The sequence below is a fragment of the Phyllostomus discolor genome, chromosome 2 (genome assembly GCF_004126475.2).
Source record: "Phyllostomus discolor isolate MPI-MPIP mPhyDis1 chromosome 2, mPhyDis1.pri.v3, whole genome shotgun sequence".
Taxonomy (NCBI): domain Eukaryota; kingdom Metazoa; phylum Chordata; class Mammalia; order Chiroptera; family Phyllostomidae; genus Phyllostomus; species Phyllostomus discolor.
In genome coordinates, this window is record NC_040904.2 from 100,311,367 (window position 1) to 100,330,959 (window position 19,593).

The window sequence follows — 19,593 nt, forward strand, 5'->3', positions numbered from 1 at the left end:
TGGATCCCAGCATCTACTCTTCCATTTTTCACTCCAAAGCTTCAGTCCCCAGTCTCTCTTCAAGTGTCTCTAGTCCACTCTGCCTGCACCTTTGCCAGAGACCAGTATAAGTGGCTGCAAAGGAAAATTTATGTGTTGGCCCTTTAAATGGCTGTAAATAGCTCTAAATGGCTCTTTGGGTCTCCAGCTGTCTGTGTCTGGCAGAGAGTAACCCTGCTGCTTTTTGCCATTTGTTGTTATCTTTTGGGCTCTGGTGCTCCAGGCTGGGAATTCCAGCTTAGGGTTTAGACCCCACTCTTCTCAGGAGGATTCAACTGGCCACTTAATTATCCCTCTAGTGCTGTTGCCTGTGGGCACTCAGCCAGCCTTCTCAGGTCTCCAGTGCACAAACTTTAATCAGGTTGTGCTGAAGCTGATTCTTCTGTCTGTCCGAGGTTATAAGGCTTCTTTCTCATTATTGTTCAGTTCATTGCTCTGGGTGATTTCTCTACAATTTAGTTGTAACTCCAGATTTGTCCTGGGAGGAAATTAGTGTAACTTCCATTCCTGAGTTAAATGGCATTGAAATGCCTTTTGAGGTGTTCAAAGTTAAGTTAAATGAGGAAAACTAAGTTGAAAGTTATTATTGGTAGGTGTACTATGTAAAGGTAAATCACTTTAATTCTTTTACTGCTTTCTTACCTTACCTTTTATAGTAAATTAGCAACTGATAATTGCTTTGCAAACAACTTAATTATTACTTGGTTTTTGTATTCAGAATTGGCTCTGAAAGGAAAACTAGATAGTCTTCTTTTCTTAGTCTTCTTAACAAAAGAAATAAAAAGAATTTAAGACATAGGAATCAAGATTCAGTGAATATTTAGTGAGTGAATTATACTGCATTTTATGAGCTGGAAATAGTAAGAGAAATTTATAGGTAAACCCAGTCAACCTATAAGGGCTTTGGGTGAGGGATCGGGAAACCTAACATTGTATTTTGGGGAAATATAGATGTGTTTGAACTCTTAATGTAAATTTTAACTGTTGTCTTGGAGTGATTCTTAGTTGTCTCTGTAACTAATGCAGTGCTCAAAAAGTGATGAGGGAATATGAGAGGGTTGCTGTTTTAGATGAAGGGGACCTTGGTTACTATGTGAAGCACTATATGATAATAGGAAGCACTGTGGTACATAATATAATAATTTACAAAGTAATTTGGGTGAGTTTTATTTGTTAGTGGTATTGCTAAACCACAATTGCTAACCTAAACTGAACAGTGCTATCTCTAGTTTTAGCTTCTGTTGACATTTAGGTAAAACAATTTCTAAAAGTAAAGTCCCTATAGTAAACCCCAAGACACTGATGAAATAACATTGTAAAAAGTGTATATAAGGGGAAAAAATACCCCTGTTATGGGAATACCCTTTTGTACAATATCCTTCTTACCCCTACTTACTAATATATATATATATATATATATATATATATATATATATATATATTTGATGTTTTCCTTATAAAAATCAATACTAATAAGAAGCTCAGTGAATCTTTTCTACATGGCATAGTATCAAACAGCTATTTTTAGTGAGGTTTTTGAAGTTTCTTTCATTTGTTAAAGATATTTTAATTTTATTTCTGAATTCTCAAAAGGACAGTACTAACCAACTGGTAGGATAGTCTATATTCCAGAAGGCCCTTGAAATAGATAAAGAAATTTAAAGACAGGGAAGGCCTATTTACCCTCTGATGCACCCATTTGGCCAAATGAATATTATTTAACTAAAAAATTATATGGAAAATTTTAAACATGTAAAAAATAGAGAGGAGTATAAAAAACTGTATGTAAGCCATTACCCAGTTTCAATAATTATGACATTTCACTGTTGTTTTTTTTTCATCTAATTCTTCCCCATTTTTTCAAGTATATGTAGTTTTTGGAGTATTTTATTAACTTTCATTATGAAATAACTTCAGACTTATAGGAAGTTTGAAAAAGCATTATGGATAATTCCATATTGTTTCGCCCCAATTCCACAAATACTATTTACTACCTTTGAGTTACTGTTCTTCCTCATTATCTGACCTATTTGAAAGTTATAGACATGATATCCCTCGTCCTTAGAGGTTTTATTTCCTTGAAATAAGAGCTTATTTTTTTAAAAAAAGTAAACCACAGTTCAGTTATCAAAATCAGGATATTTACATTAGTATAATATTATTATCTAATGTATAGACTTAATAAAATTTTGTGAGTTGTCTCACTAATGTCCTTCATAGCAAAATAAATTTTTTTTCTGAGTCAGCATCTAATTTAAGATCACATGTTATATTTATCTTTCATGTCTTTTTAGTGTCCTTTAAAATATGATAATTACTCAGTCTTTCTTTGAATTCTATCATCTTGATATTGGCCAGTTATTATGTAGAATGTAGGAACAATTTGGGTCTAATAGTAAATAAAACTAAGTTCTATATATTTATTATTTTACCTAAAAAGTACTTAATTATATATCTCTAATGCCCTGGCAGGTGTGGCTCAGTTGGTTGTAGCATTGTCTCATAGACCAAAGGGTTGTGAATTTGATTCCTAGTCAGGGTACATACCGAGGTTGCCAGTTCAACCCCCAGTTGGGGTCCATACAAGAAAGCAACCAATCAATGTTTCTCTCTCACATTGATGTTTCTCCCTTTCTCTCTGTTTCTCCCTTCTTCTTTTTCTAAAAGCAGAGAAGAAAATGTCCTCAGGTGAGGACATTTCACATGTGCGTGCACTTGTGTGTGTGTGTGTATAGATTTAAATCATGTAAGGATTTAAAAGAAACAACCAGAGTGCTATTATCACTCATCAAAATTAATAAAAATTTCTAAATATTATTTAATATCTAATCCTTATTTTCAGCATCTAATATCCATTTTCCTTGATCGTCAGGGAAAATTTGTTTGAATAATGATACAAAGGTAAACATTCTATTTCCTTGTGTGTATCCCTTAAGATTTTTTAAATTTATAATATTTCCTCTTTCTTTTTTCACACATGCTATTGATAGTTGAAGAAACTAGGTAATTTGTTTTATAGAACTTTCTACATTCTGTATTTGGCTAATAGTTTTTTACTTAATGCTTTTTAAAATAAGAGGCAGTGGCTTAGAAAGGAAATAATGGTCCAAATCACCTATTCTCCTTGATACACACCTTTATCTCCAGGGCATGTTATCTTCATGATTGAGGCATTCTTTTTTACAATTGTGATAATGTTGACAATTCTTGAATCATGATTTGGCTTTGCTCTTTGGTGTCTGCCAAAAGTACCTATTCTAGAGTCCGGCAAAGGTACCAAGTCTAGTCTAAAAATATCACTTGAACTAGCATGATTGTTATTATAAAATTTTTAGTATACGATCATAGTATAGTCTCATAATTATAACTCTATTCCACTCCATCTAATACAAATGTAACCTGCTTTATTCTTAATTCTAAAGCTGTTATAAAAAAATGAAGAATTATTTTTCATTAACTTATTTTCCTAAGAACAATTTATATAGAAGCAGAGGCTAATTATTATCAATTCATCTGCTTTATTGTGCTAGGGAAAGACAAGTGAATCAAGTAGAACATAACAGGCTAAGCTCTCTCCTGTGTTTAGGATCAGCTGGTAGTTTGGCTGGTGGCTGGATGACCTAACATGACCCTACTCACACATCAGTTGGCTTCTATTGGCTGTGATACCTTGATTTTCCTCCCTAGGGCTCCTCATCCTCTAGCAGGCTAGCTTGAGCTTGGATCACATGATGGTTTTGAGGTTTCTGAGTGTGTGTGTGTGTGCGCGCGCACGCGTGCACCATATTTTCTTAATTCATCCATTAGCAGACAGGTTGTTTCCATATCTTTGTTACTGTGAATAATGCAATGAATATTGGAGTGCATATAACTCTGATATAGTGATTTTATTTCCTTTGGATATACAGGTGAGGCAAGAGTAGGTTAACAGTTGTTCATATGGAAAACAATACAATAATTAATAAATAAAAATACAAGAATAAACTGTGGCTCACAGTCTATAAACCTATTGGGTTGGTCAAAAAGTCCGTTTAGTTTTTGTCTGTAAAGTAAAAAACACATTTTTCATTTTCACCAATAATGTTATTGATATGGATATTTTGAGTATGTCAATTATCTCCCATGTGGTATAAACATTGATTGTTCTCAATTAATGTCTCAGTTGGATCATTGTCAGCTTTGAGTGGTCTACCTACCTGACCATGGGGCATTGTCTAGTGACAAATTTCCAGCCACTTTTGCAAACAACTTTTGACACATTTGATCGATCAGTCACAGCACCTTCTCCATACACTGCACAAATCTTTTTTTGGGTGTTTCAGTTGTGTTTTTACCTTTTTTGAAATAATAAAGCATAATATATTGAAAATGTTGTATATTTCCTTCCATCTTCAATATTAAATTGGCTACACAAAAATTCACCAATTTTGACAAGTTTTTTAAATGTACACCGATATGGCAGCTGTCACAATGCAATCTAACAAAATTATTTTGAATGAAGTTAAAGGCAACTAAGTACTACTAGAGCCATCTTACGGGAAAAAAATGAATTTTTTAGCCAACCCAGTACTTTTGCCCCACCCTGTATACCCAGAGTGAGATTGCAGGATCATATTGTAGTTCTATTTTTAATCTTGTATGGAACCTCCATACTCTTTCCCAGAATTGCTATATCAATTTACTTTCTATCAGCAGTGGACAAGGGTTTCCTTTTCTCCACATGCTCACCAACACTTGTTATATTTTGACTTTTGATGATAAGCCTACCTGACAGGTATGAAGTAAACAGCTATGTGAAGACATATCTCATTTTGGTTTTGATTTTCATTTCCCTGATTAGTGATAGTGAATATCCTTTTATATGGAAATAAAAAGGTCTATTCAGGTTTTTTGCTTTTTTTAAAGCTGGGTTATTTTCTGTGTGTGTGTGTGTGTGTGTGTGTGTGTGTGTGTGTGTTTCTGTTGAGTTCTATGAGTTTTTTTAAAAAAATATGTTTTGGATATTAACCCCTTAACAGATAAATGGTTTGTAAATAGTTTCCCCCATTCCATAGGTTGCCTTTTCATTTTGTTGATGGTTTCTTTGCAGAAAGATACATTTAGTTTGATGTAGTCCCACTTGTTTATTTTTGCTTTTGTTCCCTGTGCTTTTGGTGTCAGTTCCAAAAAATCATTGCCAAACCTGTGTTGAGGAGCTCTTTTTGTATGTTTACTTCTAGGACTTTTATAGTTTCAAGTCTTATATTTAAGTCTCTAATCCATTTTGAGTTGATATTTGTGTATGATATAAGAGAGGGCTCTGAAGGGTCATTATTTTACATGTAGCTATCCAGTTTTCCCAATACATTTACTAAAGAGACTAATTATTCCTTCCCAACTGAATATTCTTGGCAACTTTGTTGAAAATTTATTGTGTATGTGTGGATTTATTTCTGGCCTCTTTATTCTGTTCCACTGGTCTGTTTGTTTTTATGTCAGTACCATACTTTTTTGATTACATCTTTGTAATATAATTTGAAGTCAGGAAGTATGATGACTCCAGCTTTGTTCTTCTTGCTCAAGATGGCTTTGGTATTTCAGTTCTTTTGTGGTTCTTTGTGAATTTTAACATTTTTTCCTCTTATGTGAATAATGTAATTGAAATTTTGATGCGGATTTTTTTTTTTAAATCTGTAGATCACTTTGTGTAGAATGGACTTTATAGCAGTATTAATTCTTCTAATCCATGAATACAGGATATTTTTAAATTTATTTGTATTTTCTTTAATTTCTTTCATCAGTGTTTGAAAAAAACTGTAAGCCAATGTCCCTGATAACATAGATGTAAAGATCCTCAACAAAATAGTAGCAAACTGAATTCAACAATACATTAAAAATATTATACACCCTGATCAAGTTGGATTTACCCCTGGGATGCAAGGCTGGTCCACATACACAAAACAATAAATGTTATATACCACATTAACAAAACAAAAGATAAATATCATATGATTGTTTCAGTAGATTCAGAAAAAGCATTTGACAAAATTCAATATTTTTTCATGATAAAAACTCTGAACAAGTTAGGTATGAAAGGAATGTACCTCAATATGATAAAAACCATATTTGACAAGCCCACAGCTAACATCATATTAAATGGTGAAAAGCTAAAAGTTTTTCCTCTAAAATTAGAACAAGCATGCCCACTCTCAGCACTCCTATTTGCCATAGTACTGGAAATCCTAACCAGAACAATTAGATAAGAGAAATAAAAAAAAAAGCATCTGAGTTGGAAGGGAAAAAGTACAATTGTCTCTGTTTGCAGCTGACATGATCTTACATAAAGAAAACCCCTGAAGACTGCTAAAAACTGTTAAAACTAATAAACAAATTCAGTAAAGTTTTAGGATATAAAAATCAGCACCTATGCAATAATGCAAAAATTACTAGCATTTCTATACACTAATGAGGAAGTATCTGAAAAAGGCATTAAGAAAATCCCATTTACAATAGCAATATTAAAAACAAAATAATTAGGAATAAATTTAACAAAGAAAGTGAATGGTCTGTATACCAAAGGCTTTCTTGAGGTTTCTTTTTCTTTAGCTGTCTTCTGCCACTACCCACAGGATCAGGGATTACACATTTTTAAGTATTATGTTTGGGATTAGTGTTTTCCAACATGAAAAATACCTCCATTCATAGTTTCTATTTTAATAGGTAAACTTGGTCTTCAGCTTCCAGGCTTCTATTTCTTAACTTTTCTGCCATTACTACATTAATACTTCTCCCCACTTTAGGAATAAAAACACTGCTATTCATTATGATAGTCCCATTATGAAAAGGTATTTAGTCAATACACTACATGTATTATGAAATGCCTCTTTGTTATTTGTTTTTGAATCCTTTTCACTGTGGTATTGAAAATTTGTCATCTTTTGGAGAATTGAATTTCAGGCAACAGACTAAAATAATGGAAATAAAAGCTTATTTTTTAAGGAATTAATTTTTAGTAAGGAGTATAGTACAGCCTATCTCTCTATCATGTGTCTCTAAGTTCACCATGGATTTTAGTGCCAGTATTTATATTAGAAATATAGTATGGAATTGGAAAAGACCTTAAAATAAGGTCCTTCTCTTTATTTTCTTCATTCTCTTTATTTTATAGATGAAGCTGAGCACTTAAGTAATATGTCCAGGTTAGACAGTCAGTGAAAGAGCTGGGAGTTGGACTAGATCTCCTGACTCCTAGCATGATATTCCTCCACATCATTCTGTCTATAATTTTGCTTCACAAGATTTTCATTTTCTTTTCTTTTAAAATTATTTTCACCCCACAAAGTCAATTTATTTTTCTACCACTATACATTTTTTAATTTTATTATATGTCAATCAGAAAAGATTTTTAAATTCACAGAAATTCATTTGATAGCTTTATAGACACACAAATAAATTAATTAAAGATGTATGTAAGTTTTTCAAGTATGATATGAATTAAGTTGAAATGTGTTGAAATGTTAAATAAGCTGGGAATAGAGGCTAGTGTAGCCAGAAAGAAAATAAAGGTTTCAGATAGGTAGGAGGTTTAAGTGGAAGTAATAGGATAGTAAAAAAGATGGAATGGATTCTGGCCAAGATGGAGGTGTAGGTAGATATACTTTGCCTCCTTGCACAACCAAAAGGACAACAACAAATTTGAAAACAACAACAAAATAATAACCAGAACTGCCAGAAAATCGAACTGTATGGAAATCAGACAACCAAGGAGTTAAAGAAGAAACATTCACCCAGACCAATAGGAGGCACAGAGACTCAGGCAGCAGGGTAGAGAGGACTTGCAGCAAGGTGGTTCCTGGGGGACCAGGCAGGCTAGGTGGCAGTTGGCCCACTGGGTGAGGCAGCTGCTGGCAGATGGGGTGAGTTGGTGGCTGGTGTAGTGGGAGGTTCCACATTTGCATGCAGATAAACTGGGAGGAGTAACTGGGGACCAAGACAGACAGTGCAACCTGGGGTTCAAGTGTAGGGAAATAAAGCTTCAAAACCTCTGACTGAAAAATCCTGTGGGGATTGAGGCAGCAAGAGAAACTCCCAGCCTCATAGGAATGCATTGAAGAGAAACACAGGGTCCTAGAGAATACACAAAACCACCCACCTGGGAATCAGCACCTGGAAGGACCAATTTGCTTGTGGGTAGCAGAGGAAGTGACTGAAAATGAGCAGAGAGCTGAGCAAGCAGCCTTGTTCCCCCTCAGACCCTCCCCCACATACAGCACCACAATAGAGTGATATGGGTTGTCCTGCCCTGACAAATACCTAAGGCTCTGCCCTTTACTATGTAACAAGCACAAGACAAAAAAATATGGCCCAAATGAAAGAACATGTCAAAGCTCCAGAGAAAATACACTAAGTTACAAAGAGATAGCCAACCTATCAGATGCACAGTTCAAAACACTGGTAATCAGGATGCTCACAGAAGTGGTTGAATATGGTTGCAAAATAGAGGAAAAAGTGAAGGCTATGAAAAGTGAAATAAAGGAAAATGTACAGAGAACCAACAGTGATGGGAAGGAAATGGGACTCAAATCAATGGTTTGGGGCAGAGGGAAGAAATAAACATTCAACCAGAAAAGAATGACGAAACAAGAATTCAAAAAAAAAAAAAAAAAAAAAGGAGAGGCTCAGGAACCTCCAGGACAACTTTCAATATTACAACATCTGAATCATAGGGGTGCCAGAAGGAGAAGAGGAAGACCAAGAAATTGAAAACTTATTTGAAAACATAGTGAAGGAGAACTTCCCTGATCTGGCAAAGGAAATAGACCACCAGGAATTCCAGGAAGCTCAGAGAGTCCCAGAAAAGTTGAACCCAAGGAAGCACACACCAAGGCACATAATAATTAAGTTATCCAAGATTAAAGAGAAGGAGAGAATCTTAAAAGCAGAAAAATAAAAGGAGATAGTTACCTATAAAGGAGTTCCCTTAAGACTATCAGCTGAGTTCTCAAAAGAAACCTTGCAGGCAAGAAGGGACTGGAAAGAAGTATTCCAAGTCATGAAAGGCAAGGACCTACATCCAAGATTTCTCTATCCAGCAAATCTATCATTTAGAAGGAAGGGCAGATAAAGTGCTTCCCAGATAAGGTCAAGTTAAAGGAATTCTTCATCACCAAGCCCTTATTATATGAAATATTAAAGGAATTTACCTAAGACAAAGAAGATAAAAAATATCAACAGTGAAATGACAACAAACTCGTAATTATTAACAACTGAACCTGAAAAAAGAAAAACAAAAATGAACTAAGCAAAAACTAGGACAGGTACAGATCATAGAAATGGAGATCACATGGAAGGTTATCAATGGGGAAGAGGGTGGGGGAGAATAGGGGAAAAGGTACAGGGAATAAAAATCAGAAATGGTAAGTACAAAATAAACAGGGAGATGCTTAGAATAGTATGGGAAATGGAGAAGCCAAAGAGCTTGGCTAAGTACTTATGACCCATGGACATGAACTAAGATGGGGGAATGATGGTGGAAGGGAGGATACAGGGCAGAGGGGAACAAAGGACAGGAAAACACTGGGACAACTGTAATAGCATAATCAATAAAATATATTTTAAAAATGGAATGGAAGTTATGACAGGAAAATGTACTGTGAATGAATTGACAAAATGCTAAATTTGAGTTCTTGGAAGAGGTCTAATAGTATATGATGATAAGGCTATGTTGATTTGAGGCTGATGGTAGTAATTGGTGATGATCAGTTGAAAGAGAGGGAAAAATGATGTAGTTGAGGTTTAGTGCAGATTAAAGCAAGGATATTGAAGACATAAGGTTGTTAATAAGGCTTAGAGTAGAGAGAAAATATATAAGTCAGAATATAAACTCACCTAAGAATATGAAAATGAATGTGTGGGGTGGATAAAAAAATGGTAGAAGTATTTTTGAGAGAACAATCTGTCCACCTTAGAGACTCTTTTGTTCTTAAGTTCTGTGTCCTTTAGTGAATGATAAAATTGATACTCTTTAAGGTATACTACTTTATGTTATTAGTGTGCTAGTATTCATATTACTTGTCAGTGCTGTTTGTATGTTATTGCAATATTACTGTACTTTTCAGTAGTGAAAATTTGGTCTACTTATATATTCTGTGGTCTTTTGAAGACTGTGGTCTTTTGAAGGTTGTTTTAAATGATAGTATGAGAAATGATGGTATCAGAGAAGGTAAATGAATCTAATTTGAACTTGATTTCCTCATATTTTTTTAAAGTTACTTATTTATTTATTTTTAGAGAGAGGGAGAGGGAGAGAAACATTGATGTGAGAGAGAAATATTGATCAGTTGACCTCAACTGGGGATCTGGCCCACAATCCAGGCAGGTGCCCTGACCAGGAATCAAACCAGCAACCCTTTGTTTCACAGGTTGATGCTCAATCCATTGAGCCATACCAACCAGGGCAATTTCCTCATATTTTGAAGACACTTATCTGTTAAGTTTAATACTGTAAGCTTATGTTTACATAGTGTGCTGAATTTATCAAGCATATTACATAGATTATCCCAATTATTAGTCTTAAATTTTTGTAACGTTAATAGTGTAAAGTATAGAATTATAATTACTCACTGTATGTGTTAATCTATTATCTAATAGATAATAGATGTAATTTTATCTATTTCATTGATTATGCTGTTACTGTTGTGATAAAAGTCAGTAGTTTTTTGAGTGCCTATGAGGCTCTTAAGCTTTAAACAACAGAATCTTTGCCCTATAGTGATTTGTGATATAATATGGTAGGAAGAAACACAATTAGGTAATATAGAATAATCTACTTTTACATTAGACTTAGTGATACATTCACATCTATATCATATCCTGAATAAAACAACTATATGTATTTAAAGTGTTATCTAAATATGATTCTTATACTGTTTTAATACCTTAGAATTATCAATATTTAATATTAAATTGCATATGCTGATAGTAAACACAAAGGTACTCAGAGGGAAAGGGTGAAAATGATAGCTATTGAACTTTTTTTTTCCAGTCTCAAATGTGCTTTAATTACTATGGAAAGTTGAGACAAGAACTCCAAATACAGAAATAATTATATGTTCATTTATAATTATTCTAAGGATTTTATTTTCACACATACACAATATTTTGTGACTATCATTCAGCTTTCTTAAAAATATGAGAATAGTTTAAGAAGGAAATACTGTTTATATGCACAAATATTGATGAACTTTAAAGAACCTATTTAATCATAGCACTGAGCCAAGTGAAGGGGAAAAATTATTTTTTTAAAAGAACTTTAAATTTTTTAAATTATAGTTTATGTTCATTATTATTTTGTATTAGTTTCAGGTGTACAGCATAGTAGTTAGATAATCCTATACTTTACAAAGTGATCTCCTCGATATTTCCAGTGTCCACTTGGCACTTTATACAGTTATTGCAATATTACTGACTGTGTTTCCTATGCTGTACTTTTCATCCTATAACTATTTTGTAACTACCAATTTGTACTTCTTTTTTGAAGTCTATTTTATTGATTATTGCTGTTACAATTGTCCAAGTTTTTTTTCCGTTTGCCCCCTCCACCCAGTACCGCCCTTCCCTCCAGCAATTCCCCACCTTAGTTCATGTCCTTGGGTTGTGTGTGTAAGTTCTTTGGCTTCTCCCAAAGTTCTATAAGTTCTTTTGTTTCCTATACTATGTTTAAAACTCCCTCTGTCTATTTTGTTCCTACCAATTATGCTTCTTGATATCTAGACCATTTACCCCTTTCTCCCCCTCCAAGGAGGACATACAGAGGGCCCATAAACATATGAAAGGATGCTCAACATCACTAGCCATCAGAGAGATGCAAATTAAAACCACAATACAATACTACTTCATACCCATCAGAATGGCCATCATAAACAAATCAACAAACAACAAGTGCTGGAGAGGATGTGGAGAAAAGGGAACCCTAGTGCACTGTTGGTGTGAATGCAGACTGGTGTAGCTACTGTGGAAAACACTATGGAATTTCCTCAGAAAACTAAAAATGGAACTGCCTTTTGACCCAGCAATTCCACTGCTGGGATTATACCCTAAGAATCATGAATCACCAATTCAAAAGAACCTGTGCACCCCAATGTTCATAGCAGCATTATTTACAATAGCCATGTGCTGGAAACAACATAAGTGACCATCAGTAAATGAGTGGATCAGAAAACTGTGGTACATTTACACAGTAGAATACTACAAAATAGAAAGAAAGATGGAATTCCTTCTCTTCACAACAACATGGATGGAACTGGAGAATATTTTATGTTAAGTGAACTAAACCAGTTGGTGAAAGGCATATACCATATGACCTCACCTATAAGTGGAACCTAATCAGCAAAACAAACAAATGAGCAAGATGAACCAGAGACATGGAAATAAAGAACAAACTGACAGTGACCAGAGTAGTGGGGGAGGGTGATAAGAGAAAGAAGGTGAAGGGGCAAGTCAAGAAACATTTATAAAAGACCCATGGTCATAGACACTAGGGTAGGGATTGACTGTGGGAGTGCAGGGTATGGTGGGCAGGGCAGGGGAAAGTAACAGGGGGAAAAATTGGGACAGCTGTCATTAAACAACAATTAAAAAATTGAAAAGGTTGCTGAGGCTATTTGGGGTCTTTTTGGTTCCATATAAATTTTTGAAATATTTGTTCTAGATCTGTGAAGTATGCTATTGGTATTTTAATAGGGATTGCATTGAATCTGTAGATTGCTTTGAGTAGTGTGGACACTTTAATGATGTTTATTCTTCCAATCCATGAACATGGTATATGCTCCCATTTATTTGTATCTTCTTTAATATCTTTCTTGAGTGTTGGGTAGTTTCTGAGTACAGGTCTTTTACCTCCTTGGTTAGGTTTATTCCTAGGTAGTTTATTTTGTTGTTTGCTGTACTCAATAGGATTTTTTCCTTAGCTTCTTTTTCTGATAGTTTGTTATTGGTGTATAGAAATGCCATCAATTTCTGAATATTGACATTGTATATCTCTACTTTTCCAAATTCACTTACTAGGTTAAGTAATTTTCTGGTGAAGACTATATCATTTTCTATGTACACTGTCATGTTGTCTGTGAATAATGACAGTTTTATTTCATCCTTTTCAATTTAGATGTCTTTTATTTCTTTTTTTTTTTTTTGTCTAATCCCTGTGGCTAGAACTCTCCAGTAAGATGTTGAATAAGAGTAGTACATTTACACAATGGAATACTCTGCAGCAGAAAGAAAAGAAGGAGCTCCTACCCTTTGTGACAGCTTATATTGATCTGGAGAACATTATGCTAAGTGAAATAAGCCAGGTGGTGAAAGACAAATACCGTATGATCTCACCTATAAATGGAACCTAATCAACAAAACAAACAAGCAAGCAAAATATAATCAGAAGCATTGAAATTAAGAACAAACTGACAGTAACCAGAGGGTGGTGGGAAGGGATAATTGGGGGGAAAGGGGTAAGGGTTGTCAAAGAACATGTATAAAGGACATGTGGACAAAACCAAAGCGGGTAGCATTGAGGGTGGGAGGTGGGGATGGTTAGGATGGGGGGGGGGGGTGATGTGGGGAAAATGGAGACAACCGTACTTTAACAACAATTAAAAAAAAAGGGAAAAAAAAAGGAGTGGTGAAAGCAAACACCCTTGTCTTGTTTCTGATCTTAAGGGGAAAGGTTTTAGTTTTTGTCCACTGAGGATGGTTTTGGATGTAAGTTTCTTGTATATGCCTTTTATTATGTTGAGGTATGTTACCTGTATTCCCACTTTGCTTAGTGTTTATTATAGATGGGAGCTGGATTTTATCAAATGCTCATTCAGCATATGTTGATATGATCATGTGATTTTTGCTTTCATTTTGTTTATGTGGTGTATTGCTTTTATTGATTTGTGAATGTTTTACCATCCTTGCATTCCTAGAATGAATCTCAGTTGATCATGGTGTATGATCTTTTTAATGCATTGCTGGATCTGGATTGCCAATATTTTGTTGAAGATTTTACCATCTCTCTTCATCAGATATATTGGCCTGTAGTTTTCTTTCTTGGTTGTGTCTTTACCTGGTTTTGGAACTAGGATAACACTGGCCTAGTAAAAATAGTTTGGGAGTCTTCCCTCTTCTTGAGTTTTTTGGAATAGTTTGAGAAGGGTAGGAGTTAGTTCTTCTTTAAATGTTTGCTAAAATTCGCCTGTGAAGCCATCCTGTCCAGGGCTTTTGTGTGCTAGGACTTTTTCTATTACTGCGTCAATTTCACCAGTAGTTATTGGTCTACTCAGGCTTTCTACTTCTTGATTCAGTTTTGGAAGATTGTATGTTCTTAGAAATTTGGCCATTTCACCCCATTGTCCAATTTCTTGCTACATAGTTGTTCTTAGTAATTTCTTAGAATACTTTGTATTTCTGTGGTATCGGTTTTAACTTCTTTTGTTTCTAATTTTGTTTATTTGGGTGGTCTCTTTGTCTTGATGAGTGTAGTTAAAGGGTTATCAATTTTGTTTATCTTTTTATAGAACCAGCTCCTGGATTCATTAAATTTTTTAAAAGATTTTATTTATTTATTTTTAGATAGAGGTGAAGGAAGAGAGAAAGAGAGAGAAGTATCAATTGTAGTTGTCTCCCATGTGCCCCCTACTGGGGACCTGGCCCACAATCCAGGCATATGCCCTGATTGGGAATTGAAGCATCAATTCTTTGTTTCACAGTCTGGTGCTCAATCCACTGAGCACCAGATCAGCCAGGGCTCTTCTTTTGAAATGTTTTTAGTTTAATTGTTATTTAATTCTGCTCTGATCTTGATTATTTCCTTCCTCCTACTTGCTCTGGGCTTTGTTTGTTGTTGTTCCCCTAGTTGTAGATTTAGGGTTAGGTTGTTTATTTGAGATTTTTCTATCTTCTTTAGGTAGGCCTGCATAGCTATGAACTCTCCTCTCAGTACTGCCTTTGCTGTGTCTCATAGGTTTTGGATTGTTGTGTGTTCATTTTCATTTGTTTCCAGATATTTTTTTTATTTCTTCCTTGCTCTCATTATTAACCCATTCATGATTTAATAACCTGATATTCAGTCTCCATGTAGTTTAATGTGTTTGAGTTTTTTTCCTTGAGGTTGGTTTCTAGTTTCAAGCCATTGTGATCCAAGAAGATGCTTGATAGGATTTCAGTTTTCTTGAAATATTTGAGGCTTGTTTTGTGTCCTGCCATGTGATCTAAGTTTGAAAATGTTCCATGTGTGTTTGAAAAGAATGTATGTTTTGCTTCTTTGGGTTGAAAGGTTCTGTATATTATCAGTTAAGTTCAGTTGATCCAGAGTGGGTTTTCCTTTCTATATAAAATGTTTTCTTGGACTGACTCCTGAATTTTATCAAATTACTTTCCAGATCCTTTTGGTACAGTCAGGAGGTTTTATCTTTTACTTTGTTAACTTAATGAATGGCAATACATATCCTGATAGAAAACTATCTTTGTGTGAAGTAAAATGAGGTTAGATAGTCAAACTCCACCTAAATCCAACAGAGAGACATACCTTTAAATTTTGTTTTCTTTCTTTCATCTGAGAGAAAAAGAAAAGTACTAATAATCTTCTGGCTTTAGGAATAAAGGAAACACATATGTACTTACATTTTTCTGAAAATGGTATGTCAATTTAAGTATTATTACTTAGGAACACATTATTAAGTAAAACAACTAATCAGGATTATAGACTCCTTAGAGACTAAAGATTACATTCATAGCAGGTAGCAGCAGTCTGTAAAGTACAGCTGTCTTATCCTTTCTAATCTGGGTGTCTTTCATTTATTTATTTTTCATCTAATTGCCCTGCATAAGACAAGAGCTGTAGTAAGAGCTTACTTGTCTCATTCCTGATCTTAGAAGGAAAGAATTATTTTTTTGGCTAATTAGTATGATGTTAGGTGTAGATTTTTCATTTAATGTCATTTATCAGATTGAGGAAGTTCTATACCATTCCACTTTCCAGTGCTTTTTAACATAAATGGGTGTTGGATTTTCTGAAATTCTGCATCTACTGAAATAAGTCATGTGATTATTGCCCTATATTCTTTTGATATAGTACATAATATTAAGAAACTTCTTAAATCTTAAACCTACCTTGCATTTCCGAGATAAATCCCACCAAGACGTGTCGTGTGTCCTTTTATTTGTTGCTGGGATCAGTTTGCAAGTATTTCATTGAAGATTTTTGTATCTCTATTAATAAGAATTAGTGGTCTTTAGTTTTCTGTTTTTATGAATGTCTGTCAGTTTCTAGTATCAGAGTAATACTAGCTTCATAGAATGAGTTGGGAAGTATTCCCATCTCTTGTTTTTTTGGAGAGGATCTATATTCTGATTTTGTTATCCACATTGCTCTGCTGGAAGAATAAGGCTACCTTTCTCTTGACAATGTTATGTTTATAAGCCTAAATAAGGAAGACAGTTTGGAATCAAGTGGGAAACATGACTAGAAAATGGGTTCTGTCTTTTGTTGTTTGTTTGTTTCATCAGTTTAGTTGACAATTCTTTAGAGATCATAGAACAGTAGTTGGTTGGTTAAGATGTCATGGTGCTTTCATACTAATAAGCTCTGCAACTTCAAATCATTTGAAGTATATTTACACACTTTTTTGTGAAACTTTCCATGTTATACTGTTGAGTGAAAAAAATGATTATAGATCTGGCTATATACTATATAATATGCATATGGTGCTTAATAAAGTGCTTACATACTTTAAAAGAAAATGAGGAAGTTATGCAATGAACTCCTTAATAGTGTTTTCTCTGGGGAATAAGAGTTTTAGATGAACTACATGCTGTAGTTGATCTTTCTTTTTATCTATTTACATTGTAATTTACAAATGTAATTTTTTTATGAAAGTATTTCCATTAAAATAGTTCTTGGATCATTAAATATCTGGTTGGAAAATATATACAATCTATTTTTTATTTTTACCTATGTGGTCTTCTATTTATTTGAAAAGTTAGAGCATATTTTATATTGAATTAAAGTCCTCCTTGTTTGTTTTGTTGATTAGGTTCTACTTATAGGTGAGATCATATGGTACTTGTCATTCACTGCCTGGCTTATTTCATTTAGCATAATGCTCTCCAGTTCCCACCTATCCATCCATCTATTCATATAACTTTTTTTTATGCATTTTTAAAATAAGTTGCAGATGTCAGTATACTTTACCTCTTAAAAGTTCAATATGTGTATCATGAACTGAGAGTTCATTATTTGTTTATAGTGTTTTTTATGTTTTTTGCAATATAATTTCATAGAGAAATCACAAATTTTATTGAACCATTGGATGAACTTTGACTAATGTATACATTTGTGTAATCCAAACCCCTACCAAGATACAGAATATTACCTTCACTCAATAAAGTTTCTTCAAACCCTTTCTCATTCAATTCTGCTCAGGTCCACCACTGATCTGATTTTTTTCATCATTTTTAGTTTTGCTTGTTCGGAATTTAATACAAATGTAATTATACTATATGCACTCTTTTGCATATTGCTTCTTTTACTTAGCATAATGTTTTTGAGAGTCGTCCCTGTTGTTGCATCTATCAGTAGTTTTTGGTTGTTTAGTAATTTTTCATTGTATACATATATCACTGTTCTTTTTTTATTTTCTTATTGGATATGTGGGCTGCGGTGTATAATGTTGTTAGGGCTATATGTATACAAATTATTATGTTGGACACATGGTCTTTATTTTCTTGGGTACATACACACATGAGTGGAATTTCTAGGTCATAGGTCAAGCATTTATTTAGTTTTACAAGAAGCTGCAAGACATTTTTCCAAAGTGGCTGTGTTATTTTATACTCCTACCAACATTTGGTAGTTTTTTTTCCCCTTTTTAAACAAATAAAAAAATTATTTTAGTCATTCTAGTGGTTGGATAGTGGTATTTTGTGATTTTAATTTTAACTTTCCTGATAACTATTTTACCATTTGCTCTCTTTCAGACAGTACGGCATGGTTTTCCTTATCAACCCACAGCATTAGCCTTTGATCCAGTTCAGAAAATCTTGGCTATTGGAACAAGAACAGGTGCTATAAGAATGTATCCTTAATTTTTTATTCATTATTTGCTATATTAATAGTAATTACATTTTCAAATACTCAGGTGAGTGAATATATTAGTGACCAAATAAAGTTTATTGTTTCTTTAGATGTGAGTAATGATTGTGAAAACCCTCATTGTCAAATTTTTTGGCATATTTGTAATGTCTGTGAGATAAGTATTGCTTTCCTTTCTTTAATTCCTAATACTGGTAATCTGTGTATTCTCTTTTATCTTGATCAATGTGGCTAGAAGCTTATCAGCTATATTGGTTTTCAAAAGAACCAACTTTTGGCCTCATCACTTTCCTGTACTATTTTGCTATATTCTGTTTTGTTGATTTCACTTTGATCTTTTTTTATTTCCTTATTTTGCACAATTTTGGGTTTAATTTTACCTTTTTCTGGTTTCTTAAGATGGAAACTGAGATAATTGATTTATCTTTCTTCTTTTCTTTAATATGCTTGTAGTACTATAAAATTCTTCCCAAATTTTGCTTTAGTGTCATCCCATTTTTTTAAATTAAACTTTTCATTTTGAGATAGTTACAGATACAATTGTAGTTGTAAGAACTAAAACAGAGAAATGTACTCTTTGTACTCCTATTATGTACTCTTTGCCCAATTTACAACATCTTATAAAACTATAAGGTTTCACAAGGTTAATGATATTGATACACTCAAGGTACAGAACATTTCTGTCATCACAATGATTCCTCATGTTGCTTTTTATAGTTATACCCTATCCCTCTGTTTCTCCCACCCCACACATAACTCCTGACAATCACTAATTTGTTGTTTATTTTAATAATTTTACCACTTTTACAATGGAATCATACTATATGTAACATTTGGGATTGGCTTTGTTCACTCAGTATAATTATCTGAAGACTCATCCAAATTGTTGTATATATCAATATTTCATATTTTTATTGTTGAGTAATATTCCAGGGTATGGATATAGCACAGTTTGTTTAACCATTCACTTCTTGAAGGACATCTGCTTTCCAGTTTCTTGGCTATTATGATTAAAGCAGCTATGAGCATTTGTGTGCCTGTTTTTGTGTGAACGTAAATTTTCATTTCTTTGTTATAAATGCCCAGGAGGTCATTTGGGGGTTGTATGGTAACAGCATATTTAGTTTTATGAGATGATGCCAAACTATTTTCCAGAGTGGTTGCAACATTTTACATTTCCACCATCAGTGTTTGAGTTATCCTATATCCCTACATCATTCACTACATTTTTGTTATTATTTTTTATTTTAATCTTTCTGATAATTTTTTAGTGATATTTTATTATGTTATTCTAATATTGGGTTGGCTGAATTGTTCATTTGGTTTTTTTTTTTCATAAGATGGGTCTGGTAATGCTTAGTTGTCTTTAACTTCATCCAAACAATTTTGTTAGATTGTATTGTGACAACTGTCATATTAGCATGCATTTAAACAAAACTTATCAGAAC

The 19,593-nt window shown here is 33.7% G+C and overlaps 1 protein-coding gene across 6 annotated transcripts in view; it reads left to right on the forward strand.

Moving 5' to 3' along the window:
- STXBP5L (syntaxin binding protein 5 like) overlaps nucleotides 1-19,593 on the forward strand; it is a 335,631-nt gene that overhangs the window by 18,693 nt on the left and 297,345 nt on the right. For all 6 annotated transcript variants that reach the window (XM_028505036.2, XM_036018147.1, XM_028505038.2 and 3 more), the window contains exon 3: nucleotides 18,031-18,128. In XM_028505036.2, the coding sequence (XP_028360837.1) occupies nucleotides 18,031-18,128 (98 nt within the window). The remainder of the gene's footprint in view (nucleotides 1-18,030; nucleotides 18,129-19,593) is intronic.